Source organism: Nerophis ophidion, linkage group LG27 (assembly GCF_033978795.1).
Source record: "Nerophis ophidion isolate RoL-2023_Sa linkage group LG27, RoL_Noph_v1.0, whole genome shotgun sequence".
NCBI lineage: Eukaryota > Metazoa > Chordata > Actinopteri > Syngnathiformes > Syngnathidae > Nerophis > Nerophis ophidion.
Genome location: NC_084637.1, coordinates 22,061,684 through 22,081,067, shown reverse-complemented (window position 1 = coordinate 22,081,067; position 19,384 = coordinate 22,061,684). Strand labels below are relative to the sequence as shown.

The following is a 19,384-nucleotide window of genomic DNA, read 5'->3' as shown; positions in this document are numbered from 1 at the left end:
TATGTTGATGTTTTACTCCTTTTATACCGTGCAGACTTAAAAGTAGACACCACATGGCAGTGAAAGCACATGCTGTAAGTCCCAGACTTTTTTTTCTTCACTTGGAACCCTGCCGCTTATGAAACGGTGCGGCTAATTTACAGATCAATCTACGCTGACGGCCATAATGTAAATCGTTAAAAACAACCAAACAAGCAAAAACGCTGAAAAGGTGTGTTATTGTTTGTGCTAAAGTGCTATCAGGTGCTGCAGTGCCCTTCCATTTAGTGCTTTCAACCGGAAGTAGTCCATTGCATTTCCACTTGTATGGATTTCTTTTTCAGCACTCCGAGCAAGGTTCCTAAATTTTACAATATAACTAAAACAATTCTTACTTACTAAACTGTCTGTAGGAGTGTTTTCATGCATATTTGTACCTTCATGCGAACGTTGGTAACATTAGCTAATATGCTAACACATTTACAAGTCTCTGTGTTAGTATTATTAACTTACAATGGCATTCTTTTTGTATTGTTTTAGTTTCACAAATTACTCAGTAAATTTACCAAAACATCACCATAGAGTTATTGAGTCTGGTTAGCTGATTGGAGAGCTAGCTTGCGCAGCTAGCGGGTTCAATGACGATGGCTTCTGTTTTATTTAATCAACTGTTTTACTGCCCTGTTACCAGTGTACTATGTTGGTAGTAATACTAAAATGTAACACATTTTTCAGGTATACATCGCAAAGTAATATATTTTGGAAGTTGAGGCAAAATACAGTCAGTATTTTAGCATGCTAGCTTTAGTATACACCATAGTGTCAAATATTTTGTCACTATACAAATTCTACCTGTTGTAACGCTAATACTAGTAATCTAGCTTTTTTGGCAAATTTTATGGGTATACACCAGTGTCATATTTTGGTACTTGATGTATGATAACGTTAGCATGCTAGCGATGTATGATAATGTTAGCATGCTAGCATTTAAAACATTTTTTTAGTTATACATTACAGTCCTTTCATCTTGTAAGTCATCAATATCGTTCCACTCGTATGGATTTCTTATTCATCACTCCAAGCAACGTTCCTAAATTTTACAATATAACTAAACAGTTGTTACTTACTAAACCGTCTAATGTGTGATGTCTGTAGGAGTGTTTTCATGCATATTTGTACCTTCATGCGAGCGTCGGTAACATCAGCTAATATGCTAACACATTTACAAGTCTCTGTGTTAGTATTATTAACTTACAATGGCATTCTTTTTGTATTGTTTTAGTTTCACAAATTCCTCAGTAAATTTACCAAAACGTCACCATTAAGTTATTGAGTCTGGTTAGCTGATTGGAGAGCTAGCTTGCACAGCTAGCGGGTTCAATGACGATGGCTTCTGTTTTATTTAATCAACTGTTTTACTGCCCTGTTACCAGTGTACTATGTTGGTAGTAATACTAAAATGTAACACATTTTTCAGGTATACATCGCAAAGTAATATATTTTGGAACTTGAGGCATCCTACAGTCAGTATTTTAGCATGCTAGCTTTAGTATACACCATAGTGTCAAATATTTTGTCACTATACAAATTCTACCTGTTGTAACGCTAATACTAGTAATCTAGCTGTTTTGGCTAATTTTATGGGTATACACCAGTGTCATATTTTGGTACTTGATGTATGATAACGTTAGCATGCTAGCGATGTATGATAATGTTAGCATGCTAGCATTTAAAACATTTTTTTAGTTATACATTACAGTCCTTTCATCTTGTAAGTCATCAATAGCATTCCACTCGTATGGATTTCTTATTCATCACTCCAAGCAACGTTCCTAAATTTTACAATATAACTAAACAGTTGTTACTTACTAAACCGTCTAATGTGTGATGTCTGTAGGAGTGTTTTCATGCATATTTGTACCTTCATGCGAGCGTCGGTAACATCAGCTAATATGCTAACACATTTACAAGTCTCTGTGTTAGTATTATTAACTTACAATGGCATTCTTTTTGTATTGTTTTAGTTTCACAAATTCCTCAGTAAATTTACCAAAACGTCACCATTAAGTTATTGAGTCTGGTTAGCTGATTGGAGAGCTAGCTTGCACAGCTAGCGGGTTCAATGACGATGGCTTCTGTTTTATTTAATCAACTGTTTTACTGCCCTGTTACCAGTGTACTATGTTGGTAGTAATACTAAAATGTAACACATTTTTCAGGTATACATCGCAAAGTAATATATTTTGGAACTTGAGGCATCCTACAGTCAGTATTTTAGCATGCTAGCTTTAGTATACACCATAGTGTCAAATATTTTGTCACTATACAAATTCTACCTGTTGTAACGCTAATACTAGTAATCTAGCTGTTTTGGCTAATTTTATGGGTATACACCAGTGTCATATTTTGGTACTTGATGTATGATAACGTTAGCATGCTAGCGATGTATGATAATGTTAGCATGCTAGCATTGAAAACATTTTTTTAGTTATACATTACAGTCCTTTCATCTTGTAAGTCATCAATAGCATTCCACTCGTATGGATTTCTTATTCATCACTCCAAGCAACGTTCCTAAATTTTACAATATAACTAAACAGTTGTTACTTACTAAACCGTCTAATGTGTGATGTCTGTAGGAGTGTTTTCATGCATATTTGTACCTTCATGCGAGCGTCGGTAACATCAGCTAATATGCTAACACATTTACAAGTCTCTGTGTTAGTATTATTAACTTACAATGGCATTCTTTTTGTATTGTTTTAGTTTCACAAATTCCTCAGTAAATTTACCAAAACGTCACCATGGAGTTATTGAGTCTGGTTAGCTGATTGGAGAGCTAGCTTGCACAGCTAGCGGGTTCAATGACGATGGCGTCTGTTTTATTTAATCAACTGTTTTACTGCCCTGTTACCAGTGTACTATGTTGGTAGTAATACTAAAATGTAACACATTTTTCAGGTATACATCGCAAAGTAATATATTTTGGAACTTGAGGCATCCTACAGTCAGTATTTTAGCATGCTAGCTTTAGTATACACCATAGTGTCAAATATTTTGTCACTATACAAATTCTACCTGTTGTAACGCTAATACTAGTAATCTAGCTGTTTTGGCTAATTTTATGGGTATACACCAGTGTCATATTTTGGTACTTGATGTATGATAACGTTAGCATGCTAGCGATGTATGATAATGTTAGCATGCTAGCATTTAAAACATTTTTTTAGTTATACATTACAGTCCTTTCATCTTGTAAGTCATCAATAGCATTCCACTCGTATGGATTTCTTATTCATCACTCCAAGCAACGTTCCTAAATTTTACAATATAACTAAACAGTTGTTACTTACTAAACCGTCTAATGTGTGATGTCTGTAGGAGTGTTTTCATGCATATTTGTACCTTCATGCGAGCGTCGGTAACATCAGCTAATATGCTAACACATTTACAAGTCTCTGTGTTAGTATTATTAACTTACAATGGCATTCATTTTGTGTTGTTTTAGTTTCACAAATTCCTCAGTAAATTTACCAAAACGTCACCATGGAGTTATTGAGTCTGGTTAGCTGATTGGAGAGCTAGCTTGCGCAGCAAGTGGGTTACATGACGATGACTTCTGTTTTGTTTAATCAACCGTTTTACTGCTCTGATACCAGTGTAGGTTGGTAGTAATGCTAAAATGTAACACATTTTTCAGGTATACATTGCAAAGTAATATATTTTGGTACTTGAGATATCTTACAGTCAGTACTTTAGCAGGCTAGCATTAACTAATATGCTAATACGTTTACGAGCGTCTGTGTTGATATGAAAACTTATAACGGCAATCTTTTTGTATTGTTTCAGTTTCGTAAATTCACCAAAACGTCACCGTGGAGTTTTTGAGGCTGTTTAGCTGATTGGAGAGCGAGCTTGCGGAGCTAGTGTATTGAAGTACCGAGGAGGTACGCCGCCCCAATACTGTGTAATAAAATGCGGTGTAAAAAATTCAGTGTAATAAAATTTGGTGTACAAAAATTAAGCGAACATTTTTTTGTCTATGTAAATTAAGTGTATTAAAATTCAGCGTAAAAAATTCAGCATAAAAAATTCCGTAAATAAAAATGTGCATAAAAATTTAGTATACAAAAATTAAGTGAATTAAAATTCAGTGTAAAAAAGTTATTGCATAAACATTTAGTGTAAAAAATTCAGTAAAAAAAAAATCAGTGAATAAAAATTAAGTACATAAAAATTGTGTGTATTAGGAGTCAATGTAAAAAAAATCTTTAAATAAAAATGTTGTGTAATTAAATTTAGCCTATAAAAATGTATTGTGAAAACTTTCAAAAATGCAGTTTAAAAAAAAATCAGTGAATAAAAATGTGTATAAAAACATGTTGCATGAAAATGAAGTGTATTAAAATTCAGTGTAAAAAAAAAATCTGTGTGAAAATTCCATCCATCCATCCATGGCTATCTCAGCAACAATCGGGCGGGAATTCATCCATCCATCCATCCATTTACTACGCTTAATCCCTTTCAGGGTCGCGGGGGGCACTGGCGCCTATCTCAGCTACAAATGGGCGGAAGGCGGTGTACACCCTGGACAAGTCGCCACCTCATCGCAGGGCCAACACAGATAGACAGACAACATTCACACACTAGGGCCAATTTAGTGTTGCCAATCAACCTATCGGCGGAAATTCAGTGTAATAAAATGTTATGCATAAAAATGCAGTGTAATACAAGTTATTGTATAAACATTTAGCGTAAAAAATTCAGTTAAAAAAAAAACGAAGTGTAAAAAAATCTGTGTATAAAAACTCAGTGTAATAAAATTTAGCGTATACAAATTTTTTCTAAAATTCTGTTTAAAAAATCCGTGAATGAACATTTTGTGCATGAAAATCAAGTGTATTAAAATTTAGTGTAGGAAAATTCAGTGTAATGAAATATAATGTATAAAAATTCAGTTTCAATAATCAGTGAATTAAAAATTAAATCTATAAAAAGTCTGTGTAAAAAAATAAAAATAAAAAAAGAAGCTTTTGACACCAATGACCCCCCCTCGAAACTGTCACGTGTGTTGAGTCCACCTCCAGAAAGTGAAAACGGAAGAAAATATGCAGTCTTTTTCTGCAGTTTTTACTCTTCTAGGAAGAATGCTGCCGCAGGGAAACTTAGTTCATTTGTGAGATGCAAAAGGGCAGGGATGCAAGGTAAAAGGGGTAACATAAAGTTGGACAAACCCTTAAATAATAAATGAATTCAAATAATTTAAATGTCTCTCTGTGAGTCCAATAGAGGATTCAAACAAGAGCATCGTCCATACCTTTAGGTCTTTGAGGGGGATCTCCAGGTTCTTTTGAATGACGTGAGTCCAAATGGTCTCAAGGTCGGCCAGGACAGCAGTCAGTGACCCTCCGGGGCCGGCGTGCACGTTGAGCTGACCTCTCACCACAGGCCAGTGGACGTCGTAACAGTCTGTGGGCTTCACGTAGAGCGCCTGCAAGACCACGGCGGGGGGATAGTGAGAAGCAGACAGTGAGGGGGCAGCCAAATGTGCCTCTTCTCGCCGTACTGACCTCTTCTCCCACCAGGTGAGGCGGCTGCTGAGCCGTGTTGGTCCACTTAACCCTGGAGCTGCTGTCCAGCACGGCAGGACGGATCTGACAGTTGTACGCTCTTGCCTACGACAAGGATTTTTTTTTAAATGAGCTGATAACCATAACTGTGCTGTCCAGTTGTCCTATCTTGTTTTCCTATTACAATTGAGTCTCACTTGCAATGCAATTGCACTCCCAAGACATGAGATGGCACTATTGTACATTCTATAGCATGGGTGTCAAACTCTGGCTCACCTTGTAATTTAATTTGACCCTTGAGGCGATATCATATTAACATTACAGCTGGCCCGCCATTATTACACAGCAGCGGTGCCGCTGTAACCAGGGGTGCCGCTAGGGATTTTGGGCCCCATGAAAAGAATCTTTACAGGGCCCCCAACACATAATTTCATATAATTTCATCATCATTAGGGGCCTCTCTGGGCCCCCCTCCATTATAGGCCCCTAGAATCCGTCTCCTTTACCCCCCCTTTTCGGCGCCCCTGGCTGTAACACCGCAATTTCTCACACTTGCCGATCCTCCCGAAGTTCAGTGCCCCCCCTGAAAATTAAGCAAGCATTCTCCCGATTTTCACCCGGGCAACAATATTGAGGGCGTGCCTTAAAGGCACTGCCTTTAGCATTCTCTACAACCTGTCGTCACGTCCGCATTTCCTCCATACAAACAGCGTGCAGGTTCACTCGCATAATATATGCGGCTATTACACACACATAAGTAAATGCAAGCATACTTGGTCAACAGCCATACAGGTCACACTGAGGGTGGCCGCCTAAACAACTTTAACACTGTTACAAATATGCGCCACACTGTGAACTCACACCAAACAAGAATGACAAACACATTTCGGGAGAACATCTGCACTGTAACATAATATAAACACAACAGAACAAATACCCAGAACCCCTTGCAGCACTAACTCTTTCGGGACGCTACAATATATTTTGATATTTACCTCAGAAGGCTGCAAATAGAAAAGAGGCATTAAATTAGTATTTACATTTTATTTGATATGCCATTGATAATTTTTAATTATTATTGATTGAATTTTGATTTCGCATGTCACTATAAAGTTATATAAGCCTTGCTTGTTCAATATTTAATGCAAAACTTGTTTGGGTCCCTATTAAAAGGTTAATTTGTTCAACCTTGGCCCGCGGCTTTGTTCAGTTTTAAATTTTGGCCCACTCTGTATTTGAGTTTGACACCCCTGTTCTATAGCATGTCGTCACACTCAGAAGGAACTGAATGTGCTACGTTGCGCCCTACAAAGTGTTTGTACTAGGGCTGCACGATTTTAAGGAAAAAAAAAACAAATTTAGATTTTTGTCTTCATAATTTGTATTTTATATAGAAAACTGCGGAAAAAACGAGCAAAGGAATGTTACTTTTAGACTGCCAATCAACAAATTTTTGTCCCAAAGTGCCACATCTTACAAAACCCAAAATCAGTGAAGTTGGCACATTGTGTAAATGGTAAATACAAACAAAATACAAAGATTTGCAAATCCTTTTCAACCTATATTCAATTAAATAGACTGCAAATAACTGGTAAAATATTTTTTTTCAAATATTAGCTCATTTTTAATTTGATGTTTCAAAAAAGCTGGCAGAAGTGGCAAAAAAGACTGAGAAAGTTGAGGAATGCTCATCAAACACTTATTTGGAACATTCCACAGGCGAACAGGCTAATTGGGAACAGGTGGGTGCCATGATTCGGTATAAAAGCAGCTTCAATGAAATGCTTAGTCATTCAAAAACAAGGATAGGGTGAGGATCCCCACTTTGGCAACAAATGCGTGAGCAAATTGTTTAAGAACAACATTTCTCAACCGGCTATTGCGAGGAATTTAGGGATTTCACCATCTACGGTCCGTAATTTCATGAAGAGGTTCAGAGAATCTGGAGAAATCACTGCACTTAAGTAGCAAGGCTGAAAACCAACATTGAAACATTTGATCCTTCAGGCGGTACTGCATCAAAAAGCGACATCAGTGTGTAAAGGATATCACCACAAGGCATCAGGAACACTTCAGGAAAACCACTGTTAGTAACTAAACATTGTTTCTACGTCAGTAAGTGCAAGTTAAAACTCTACTATGCAAAGCCAAAGCCAAAGCCATTTATCAACAACACCCAGAAACGCTTTGCTGGGCCCGAGCTCATCTAAGTTGGACTGATGCAAAGTGGAAAAGTGTTTGGTCTGATGAGTCCACATTTCAAATTGTGTTTGGAAACTGTGGACGTTGTGTCCTCCGGACTAAAGAGTAAAAGAACCATCAAGATTGTTATAGGTGCAAAGTTGAAAAGCCAGCATCTGTGATGGTATGGGGGTGTATTAGTGCTCAAGGCATGGGAAACTTACACATCTGTGAAGGCACCATTAATGCTGAAAGGTACATACAGATTTTGGAGCAACATATGTTGCCATCCAAGCAATGTTGTCATGGAAGCCCCTGCTTATTTCAGTAAGAAAATGCCAAGCCACATGTTACAACAGTGTGGCTTCATAGTAAAAGAGTGCAGGTACTATACTGGCCTGCCTGTAGACTAGACCTGTCTCCCATTGAAAATATGTGCGCAATATGAAGCCTAAAATACCACAATTGAGACCCCGGACTGTTGAACGACTTAAACTGTACATCAAGCAAGAATGGGAAATAATTCCACTTTAAAAATGTGTCTCCTCAGTTCCCAAAGGTTTACTGAGTGTTGTTAAAAGGAAAGGCCATGTGACACAGTGGTAAAAATGCCCCTGTGACAACTTTTTTGCAATGTGTTGCTGCCATTAAATTCTAAGTTAATGATTTTTTACAAAAAAAAAATACGTTTCTCAGTGTGAACATTAAATATCTTGTCTTTGCAGTCCATTCAATTAAATATAAGTTGAAAGGGATTTGAAAATCATTGTATTCTGTTTTTATTTACCATTTACACAATGTGCCAACTTCACTAGTTTGGGTTTTGTAAAGTAACGTGCAATAATTGACTTTAAAAATGTTTGTCTTTATGCAGGCAGACTCAGAGATTTTGTCCACATCATGCTCTTCAACTGAAGAAATAACCGATAAAAATTACAGTGTTTATAATGTAATGTAATTATTTAAAAGGATGTAAACTTTTGTTTTGTACTACTGTAAAAGTGTTTACCATTTTGTTTACCAGGCGTTGACTTTAATTCATTATTATTGTCTGAGCAATAACAGTTTTACAGAAAAAAAAACAGCCTGCTTCGCAGCTTTGTGTTGTTCGAGTCAACATTGGAACGTTTTCTCTTTACATTTCACCTGTTTACTCTTTCATTCCACTTTTTTATGTTTTTTTATTGTTTAATAGTATCTTTTTTAATGTGCCATCGGCCGTTAAAGGGGAACATTATCACAATTTCAGAAGGGTCAAAACCAAAAAAAATCAGTTCCAAGTGGCTTATTTTATTTTTCTAAGTTTTTTTCAAAATTTTACCCAATCATGGAATTTCCCGAAAAAAGGCTATAAAGTGCCTGATTTTCGCTATCTGTGAAGCCACCGTCCATTTTCCTGTGACGTCATCCAGTGATGCCAATACAAACAAAATGGCGGCTAGCACAGCAAGACGGCGTGGCGCAGTGGGAGAGTGGCCGTGCGCAACCCGAGGGTCACTGGTTCAAATCCCACCTAGTACCAACCTCGTCACGTCCGTTGTGTCCTGAGCAAGACACTTCACCCTTGCTCCTGATGGGTGCTGGTTGGCGCCTTGCATGGCAGCTCCCTCCATCAGTGTGTGAATGTGTGTGTGAATGGGTAAATGTGGAAGTAGTGTCAAAGCGCTTTGAGTACCTTGAAGGTAGAAAAGCGCTATACAAGTACAACCCATTTATCATTTATATAGCGACATTATCTTGGATTAAGTCTGGGATTTCAGCGATTCAACAGATTACGCATGTATTGAAACGGATGGTTGGAGTATGGAGGCAGATAGCGAAAACAAAATTGAAGAAGAAACTGAAGCTATTGAGCGAATAGCTATTGACGCTTTTCGGCGATCGCCTTCTAACCAACGATTGAGTGTCGCAGGATATTCATACATCTCTGTGCCATGTCTGCCTTAGCATTGCCGGTAAAATGTGCAAGAGCAATTTACATCCGTCGATTGGTAAGTGTTTGTTTGGCATTAAATGTGGGTGGAGGGAAATGCTGGATGCAAATATAGCTACAAATGTACATACAGCTAGCCTAAATAGCATGTTAGCATCGATTAGCTGGCAGTCATGCCGCGACCAAATATGTCTGATTAGCACATACGTTTATAGCATCAACAAAACTCACCTTTGTGTTTTCATTGACTTTATAGTTGGAAATGCATCTGCAGGATATCCATACATCTCTGTACCATGTCTGCCTTAGCATCGCCGGGAAAATGTGCAGACCAAACGATAGAGTCTTTCGCATCTTGTGACACTGGAGCAACTTAAATCTGTCGATTGGTAAGTGTTTGTTTGGCATTAAATGTGGGTGGAGGGAAAGGCTGGATGCAAATATAGCTACAAATGTACATACAGCTAGCCTAAATAGCATGTTAGCGTGCCGTGCTAATCGATGCACACTCCACGTAAGACAACTTGAATCCGTCCCTGATCGTGTTGTTACATCCTCCGACAACACACCGACGAGGCATGATGTCTCCAAGGTACGGAAACCGGCCGAAAAAACGGAAAATAACAGAGCTGATTTGACTTGGTGTTTGTAATGTGTTTGAGAAAATGGCGGATTGACTACCTATGTGACGTCAAGTTGTGACGTCATCTCTCCGGGTGCGAATAATAGAAAGGCGTTTAATTTGCCAAAATTCACCCATTTAGAGTTCGGAAATCGGTTAAAAAAATATATGGTCTTTTTTATGCAACATCAAGGTAAATATTGACGCTTACAGAGGTCTGGTGATAATGTTCCCCTTTAAAGACTTAGCTGCAGGCCACAAATGGCCCCCGGGTCGCACCTTGGGCACTGCTCGTAGCAGAATTAAGCCTTTATAAGGAATATATTGCAGATTATGCTAATTATACGAGGAAATCATGTTTACCGCGCCCCTAATTAAATAAAAAGCAGTTAAAAAAATGGGTGAATAAAAATAAAGTGTATAAAAATTTTGTGCACGAAAATTAAGTTTAAGTTCAATGTATAAAAAAAATACCAAAAAAATGTATCTATAAAAATTGAGTTAAAACAAAAAACTTTTGACACAAATAAACCTCTGTACTGGCCAAAGATGACAGATATCCAATTATCTGTCAAAGTCAGTGGGCGGAGCCTAACACCTGACTGGCACGTCCACTCTTCCGTGGAACTTTGACCAGAGAAACAAAGGATTTCTTTTCCGTGTCTCGTTCCAAAAGTGTGGGGGAAAAACTCCTACAAAAGTATGAGTTTAACCTGTTTCGAAGTGGCTTCTGACCACACTAACCATTGGACTGGAGCCCTGTTAGCCACGCCCACTGACTCTGACACATGAAATAATTTACGAAACGCTGCCAAACAGGTTAATGAAATAAATAATTACATAAATGATAACCAATTGAATGTTAAAATGAATAATAATTCAATATATTTTTACATTTAAGTAACTATTTTAAAGATGTGTTTATTTACAAACCCTGTTTCCATATGAATTGGGAAATTGTGTTAGATGTAAATATAAACGGAATACAATGATTTGCAAATAATTTTTAACCCAGATTCAATTGAATATACTACAAAAACAACATATTTGATGTTAAAACTGATAAACATTTTTTTTTGCAAATAATCATTAACTTTAGAATTTGATGCCAGCAACACGTGACAAAGAAGTTGGGAAAGGTGGCAATAAATACTGATAAAGTTGAGGAATGCTCATCAAACACTTATTTGGAACATCCGACAGGTGTGCAGGCTAATTGGTAACAGGTGGGTGCCATGATTGGGGATAAAAGCAGCTTCCATGAAATGCTAAGTAATTCACAAACAAGGATGGGGCGAGGGTCACCATTTTGTAAACAAATTGTCTAACAGTTTTAGAACAACATTTCTCAACAAGCTATTGCAGGGAATTTAGGGATTTTACCATCTACGGTCTGTAAAATCATCAAAAGGTTCAGAGAATCTGGAGAAATCACTGTATGTAAGCGATGATATTATGAACCTTTGATCCTTCAGGCGGTACTGCAGGAACACTTCATAAAACCACTGTCAGTAACTATAGTTGGTCGCTACATCTGTAAGTGCAAGTTAAAACTCTACTATGCAAAACGAAAGCCATTTATCAACAACACCCAGGAACGCCGCCAGCTTCGCCGTCAGTGTGTGAATGTGTGTGTGAATGGGTGAATGTGGAAATACTGTCAAAGTGCTTTGGGCTCCTTAAAAAGGGGTAGAAAAGCGCTATACAAGTACAACCCATTTACCATTTACCATTTCGCTGGGCCCGAGCTCATCTAAGATGGACTGATGCAAAGTGGAATAGTGTTCTGTGGTCTGACGAGTCCACATTTCAAATTATATTTGGAAACTGTGGACGTGGTGTCCTCCGGAACACAGAGGAAAATAACCATCCGGACTGTTATAGCCGCAAAGTTCAAAAGCCAGCATCTGTGATGGAATGGGGGTGTATTAGTGCCCAAGGCATGGGTAACTTACACATCTGTGAAGGCACCATTAATGCTGAAAGGTCCATACAGGCTTTGGAGCAACATATGTTATTATCCAAGCAACGTTATCATGGACGCCCCTGTTTATTTCAGTAGAACAATGCCAAGCCACATTCAGCATGTGTTACAACAGCGTGGCTTCGTAGTAAAAGAGTGCGGGTGCTTTCCTGGCCCGCCTGCAGTCCAGACATGAAAATGTGTGGCGCATTATGAAGCGTAAAATACGACAACAAGACCCCGGACTGTTGAACAACTTAAGCTGTACATCAAGCAAGAATGGTAAAGAATTCCACTTTCAAAGCTTCAACAATTAGTTTCCTCAGTTCCCAAACGTTTATTGAGTGCTGTTAAAAGAAAAGGTTCACAGTGGTGAACATGCCCTTTCCCAACTACTTTGGCACATGTTGCAGCCATGAAATTCTAAGTTAATTATTTTTTGCAAAAAAAAAAAGTTTGAGTTTGAACATCAAATATCTTGTCTTTGTAGTGCGTTCAACTGAATATGGGTTGAAAAGGATTTGCAAATCATTGTATATATATTTACATCTAACACAATTTCCCAACTCATATGGAAACGGGGTTTGTATTTCATACTGTCCAATTTGACTCGCCATACGATTGGCCCTCAGAAGATCGTCGCACATTTCTTGGCACACACCTGCTCCGCAGACACCGGCGTCCTCCTCACGCCGTTGGACATCTTCCTGGACCAAATGGCCTGTTCTACCATTTTGAGCCCATTCTGCCTCTGCTCGTTGCTTTCCGCTTTCTGTCAGGGGGCAGGCGACAGGACGGTGGAAAAAACGTCAAGAGGCCAGCGAATGCTTGGAGGGCGACAACCTGACGCACGTTTAGACCTTCCCGTAGCAGCCAGGCGTCTTCGGATCTGGGCTGGCCGCTCTGCTTGTGCCGGCGCGCTATCACGTGCGGGACGGCCACGGGGAGGTTGTCTGTCGCACGGCCGATGCGTAGCGTCCTTGAGCCGGGGTGGATGACGATGATGAAGTTGCTCTGTATTTGCTGTAAAAGAGCAGAAAGGCACGGGAGGACTTTTACGGCCATCGTGTGTTCCATACGTTCATTTACTTGTGGCGGCCTGATACACACAATCACCTTCTGCAAAACACTGACTATGTTATGTTTGGTGATTATATATGTTAACTTTAACATGCCTGTTAGCAAAAATGCATGGTTTAAGGTCAGGGGTGTCCAAACATTTTTGCCCTGCATTAGGCTAAGAAAATGTGTGTGTGTGTGTGTGTGTGTGTGTGTGTGTGTGTGTGTGTGTGTGTGTGTGTGTGTGTGTGTGTGTGTGTACACATTAGGGATGTCCCGATCCAGGTTTTTGCACTTCCGATCCGATACCGATATTGTTTTTGCACTTCCGATCCGATACCGATCCTGGCCTATCCGAGGATGTATTAAAGTTTAAAGTTATTTAGCCTACTTAGTTGTCAGATTCATGTTGAAGGGTTTTAGTACTCTTGATAACAACAAGCCAGCTGAATTAGGTGAGTTTGAATAATACACAATGGTTGGTATTCAAGGATAAACACAAAATAGAAAACAATTATACATGACAAACAGAAATGGCATCATTAAACAGTAAAAAAAAGTGAACACTATAAAGTGCAACTAATGCTGTAAACATTATTTTAAAAAAGCAAAACACACAAACAACCTGAGTGAGATAAAATGTCTATAACTCAACATCAATACTTGCTCTTGAAAAAGTGTAAACTTAAAAAAAAATAAAAAAAAAATAAAAAAATATTCACACACTCCTTTCAAATGTTTGCCCCAGTCAGGGGGGGGGCAAACAATTGAAGTCCAAGCATGATGGGGAGAATCTTTTTAACAAAGACGAGCACTTCAAGATGCTCAGGTGTCAGCCTGCTCCTGTGTACATCTATGATGAGTGCTAAAAAGCCTCTCACTCTCAAGAGTCATTAAAATGTCTTACAACTTAACCACCACACTTGACTTTATTGTGGCAGGTTTTGCACTCCACCTCTTCATCTTTTTCGTTTTGTAGGGTAAAATAATCCCATACAGCTGACATTTTTACCGTAACTTTTAATTCACACGGCCGTCTTAACGGTTAGAACACAGACCTGTGGATGTGTTGAAGGTGTGGTGGAAAATGCGGAACGGAGCGTAGGGAGCAGCAGAAGAGTGGAATGTATTATTTAAATCGGTGCGTTGGAAAACACGGACCAGTTTTTTTTTTAAACTGGATCTGGATCGGCATTTTCCCATGCCTTGCCGATACGCATTTTTTTGCAAATATCGGCGGCCGATTCGATCCAAATATCGGACTGGGACAACTCTAGTACACATTATCTTAATATAGAGGATATCAAATAAATAATTATTATAATTGGGTATTAGGTGTATGTAGGGCTGTGCGATATATCGATATACGCGATATATCGCGGGTTTGTCTCTGTGCGATATAGAAAACGACTATAAATAAATAAATGATAAATGGGTTGTACTTGTATAGCGCTTTTCTACCTTCAAGGTACTCAAAGCGCTTTGACATTACTTCCACATTTACCCATTCACACACACATTCACACACTGATGGAGGGAGCTGCCATGCAAGGCGCCAACCAGCACCCATCAGGAGCAAGGGTGAAGTGTCTTGCTCAGGACACAACGGACGTGACGAGGTTGGTTCTAGGTGGGATTTGAAGCAGTGACCCTCGGGTTGCGCACGGCCACTCTCCCATTGCGCCACGCCGTCCCACGACTATATGGTGATATTCGAGTATACGTTCTCACGCAGTAGCTTTTAGCTGCCGGCATTACACTACAGGCTCTTCCCACTCCTTTTTGTGTCTACTTCTGTCACACCGCGGTGAGGGATGTCTTGTTTTGGGTTTTTCTGTCTTATGGTTTGCATGTTTTAATTTGAAAAGTAACTCTCCTCTCGTTTCAGGTCACTTGCCCTTCCTTTTGTGTCAGCAGTCTGGCGTCATCCCTGTTCTCTGATTGTTTCCAGCTGTTCCCTATTACCCTCATGTGTTTTATAACCTCACTCCTTCCTTTGTTCTGTGCCAGATTGTCTCGTTTATTCGTGCTCTCTAGCGTCCATGTCCTTGTCCATGCCTTGCCTTGTCTCGTCTCGTGCTTATGTCCCTTGATCCTGAACCCCTTTGTAAATATTTTGAGTTTTCCTTTCTTCCAACACAGCAGAGTGATTTTGATTATTTCGTTATTCAGCCACAGTGGTAAGTTTCAGTTAAAATGTTTTCATTCATTCCTCAACTTTTTGAGTGACTATTTTTGTTAAAACTTTATTAGATTAGGTAGTGTAGAAATGTTCATAGATGTTGTTTTGGTCCTCCTGTTGGAGCGTTTTTTGTTAAATACTTTTTATAGCATATACGGCGTCAATTATAGTCCAACTTTACTTTTGTGTTTTCCTCCGTTCAGAGTGATTTTCGGTTGTTCCTTCTTTTTCTGGAACCTTTTTGCAGAGTAGTTTTTTTGTGATTATAGATATTGTTATTTCTTGACTTTGGAGGTAAAGGAAGTTGTCAAAATAAAAGCCTGTCTAAAGTCCCAACTCTGCATCTGAGTCCAATCCTTTTATCAAGCGTGACACCTTCTTACAGACAGCAAGCGCACAAACTTACACACGTCACATACTGTCTGTCACGACATACGTCACATACGTATACGCCCTCGCGAAACAGAGAGGTAGCAGCATGGGTAACGTTAGCTGTGATGCTAGTGGAGCCGTGCGAGTGGTAATACGAGAGAAAGAAGGTGCGAATGAAGGAAGAAGTAATTACCAAGAAAAACAGCACTGGGTCCATCATCTGGCGGTGGTTCGGCTTCAAGAGGGAACATGTCGAATAGACAACTTTAATTTGTCAAGTGTGGGGGACAAGCGTTGCTACCAAAAGTAGCATTACTGCTAATATATAGCATCATTTGGTGCTACATATTAGCTGCCACCTTATCGTGGTAGAGGAGTTTGCGTGTCCCAATGATCCTAGGAGTTATGTTGTCCCCTGGTAGGGTCTCCCAAGGCAAACAGGTTCTGGGTGAGGGATCAGACAAAGAGCAGCTCGAAGACCTCTATGAAGAAGACAAAACATGGACCCAGATTTCCCTCGCCCGGACGCGGGTCAACGGGGCCCCCTTCTGGAGCCAGGCCCGGAGGTGGGGCACGATGGCGAGCGCTTGGTGGCCAGGCCTGTTCCCATGGGGTCCGGCCGGGCACAGCCCGAAGAGGCAACGTGGGTCACCCCTCCAATGGGCTCACCACCCATAGCAGGGGCCATAGAGGTCGGGTGCAATGTGAGCTGGGCGGCAGCCGAAGGCAGGGCACTTGGCGGTCCGATCCTCGGCTACAGAAGCTAGCTCTTGGGAAGTGGAACGTCACCTCGCTGGGGGGTAAAGAGCCTGAGCTAGTGCGCAAAGTGGAGAAGTTCCGGCTGGATATAGTCGGACTCACTTCGACGCACAGCAAGGGCTCTGGAACCACTTCTCTTGAGAGGGACTGGACCCTCTTCCACTCTGGCATTGCCGACAGTGAGAGGCGACGGGCTGGGGTGGCAATTCTGGTTGCCCCCCGGCTTAAAGCCTGCACGTTGGATTCAACCCAGTGGACGAAAGGGTAGCCTCCCTCCGCCTTCGGGTGGGGAGACGGGTCCTGACTGTTGTTTGTGCTTACGCACCAAACAGCAGTTCAGAGTACCCACCCTTTTTGGGTACACTCGAGGGAGTACTGGAAAGTGCTCCCCCGGGTGATTCCCTTGTCCTACTGGGAGACTTCAACGCTTACGTTGGCAACGACAGTGAAACCTGGAGAGGCGTGATTGGGATGAATGGCCGCCCGGATCTGAACCCGAGTGGTGTTTTGTTATTGGACTTTTGTGCTCGTCACAGTTTGTCCATTACAAACACCATGTTCAAACATAAGGGTGTCCATATGTGCACTTGGCACCAGGACACCCTAGGACGCAGTTCTATGATCGACTTTGTAGTTGTGTCATCGGATTTGCGGCCTTATGTTTTGGACACTCGGGTGAAGAGAGGGGCGGAGCTTTCTACCGATCATCACCTGGTGGTGAGTTGGCTGCAATGGTGGGGGAGGATGCCGGACAGACCTGGCAGGCCCAAACGCATTGTGAGGGTCTGCTGGGAACGTCTGGCAGAGTCTCCTGTCAGAGAAAGTTTCAATTCCCACCTCCGGAAGAACTTCGAACATGTCACGAGGGAGGTGCTGGACATTGAGTCCGAGTGGAGCATGTTCCGCACCTCTATTGTCGAGGCGGCTGATCGGAGCTGTGGCCGCAAGGTAGTTGGTGCCTGTCGAGGCGGCAATCCTAAAACCCCTTGGTGGACACCAGCGGTGAGGGATGCCGTCAAGCTGAAGAAGGAGTCCTATCGGGTCCTTTTGGCTCATAGGACTCAGGAGGCAGTGGACAGGTACTGACTGGCCAAGCGGTGTGCGGCTTCAGCGGTCGCTGAGGCAAAAACTCTGACATGGGAGGAGTTCGGGGAAGCCATGGAAAACGACTTCCGGACGGCTTCGAAGCGATTCTGGACCACCATCCGCCGCCTCAGGAAGGGGAAGTAGTGCACTATCAACACTGTGTATGGTGCGGATGGTGTTCTGCTGACCTCAACTGCGGATGTTGTGGATAGGTGGAAGGAATACTTCGAAGACCTCCTCAATCCCACCAACACGTCTTCCTATGAGGAAGCAGTGCCTGGGGAATCTGTGGTGGACTCTCCTATTTCTGGGGCTGAGGTCGCTGAGGTAGTTAAAAAGCTCCTCGGTGGCAAGGCCCCGGAGGTGGACGAGATCCGCCCGGAGTTCCTTAAGGCTCTGGATGCTGTGGGGCTGTCTTGGTTGACAAGACTCTGCAGCATCGCGTGGACATCGGGGGCGGTACCTCTGGATTGGCAGACCGGGGTGGTGGTCCCTCTCTTTAAGAAGGGGGACCGGAGGGTGTGTTCCAACTATCGTGGGATCACACTCCTCAGCCTTCCCGGTAAGGTTTATTCAGGTGTACTGGAGAGGAGGCTTCGCGGGATAGTCGAACCTCGGATTCAGGAGGAACAGTGTGGTTTTCGTCCTGGTCGTGGAACTGTGGACCAGCTCTATACTCTCAGCAGGGTTTTTGAGGGTGCATGGGAGTTTGCCCAACCAGTCTACTTGTGCTTTGTGGACTTGGAGAAGGCATTCGACCGTGTCCCTCGGGAAGTCCTGTGGGGAGTGCTCAGAGAGTATGGGGTACCGGACTGTCTTATTGTGGCAGTCCGCTCCCTGTATGATCAGTGTCAGAGCTTGGTCCGCATTGCTGGCAGTAAGTCGGACACGTTTCCAGTGAGGGTTGGACTCCGCCAAGGCTGTCCTTTGTCACCGATTCTGTTCATAACTTTTATGGACAGAATTTCTAGGCGCAGCCAAGGCGTTGAGGGGATCCGGTTTGGTGGCCACGGGATTAGGTCTCTGCTTTTTGCAGATGATGTAGTCCTGATGGCTTCATCTGGCCGGGATCTTCAGCTCTCACTAGATCGGTTCGCAGCCGAGTGTGAAGCAACCGGAATGAGAATCAGCACCTCCAAGTCCGAGTCCATGGTTCTCGCCCGGAAAAGGGTGGAGTGCCATCTCCGGGTTGGGGAGGAGACCCTGCCCCAAGTGGAGGAGTTCAAGTACCTAGGAGTCTTGTTCACGAGTGGGGGAAGAATGGATCGTGAGATCGACAGGCGGATCGGTGCGGCGTCTTCAGTAATGCGGACGTTGTATCGATCCGTTGTGGTGAAGAAGGAGCTGAGCCGGAAGGCAAAGCTCTAAATTTACCGGTCGATCTACGTTCCCATCCTCACCTATGGTCATGAGCTTTGGGTCATGACCGAAAGGATAAGATCACGGGTACAAGCGGCCGAAATGAGTTTCCTCCGCCGGGTGGCGGGGCTCTCCCTTAGAGATAGGGTGAGAAGCTCTGCCATCCGGGAGGAGCTCAAAGTAAAGCCGCTGCTCCTCCACATCGAGAGGAGCCAGATGAGGTGGTTCGGGCATCTGGTCAGGATGCCACCCGAACGCCTCCCTAGGGAGGTGTTTAGAGCACGTCCAGCTGGTAGGAGGCCACGGGGAAGACCCAGGA

At 41.9% G+C, this 19,384-nt stretch overlaps 1 protein-coding gene across 2 annotated transcripts in view; it reads right to left on the bottom strand.

The window, feature by feature from the left end:
• Positions 1–19,384, bottom strand: part of actr8 (actin related protein 8) — a 40,019-nt gene that overhangs the window by 17,912 nt on the left and 2,723 nt on the right. For both annotated transcript variants that reach the window (XM_061889867.1, XM_061889866.1), the window contains exons 2-5: positions 13,101–13,271; positions 12,910–13,020; positions 5,550–5,654; positions 5,297–5,470 (exon numbers count right to left, since the gene is read on the bottom strand). In XM_061889867.1, coding sequence (XP_061745851.1) covers positions 5,297–5,470; positions 5,550–5,654; positions 12,910–13,020; positions 13,101–13,271 — 561 coding nt within the window. The remainder of the gene's footprint in view (positions 1–5,296; positions 5,471–5,549; positions 5,655–12,909; positions 13,021–13,100; positions 13,272–19,384) is intronic.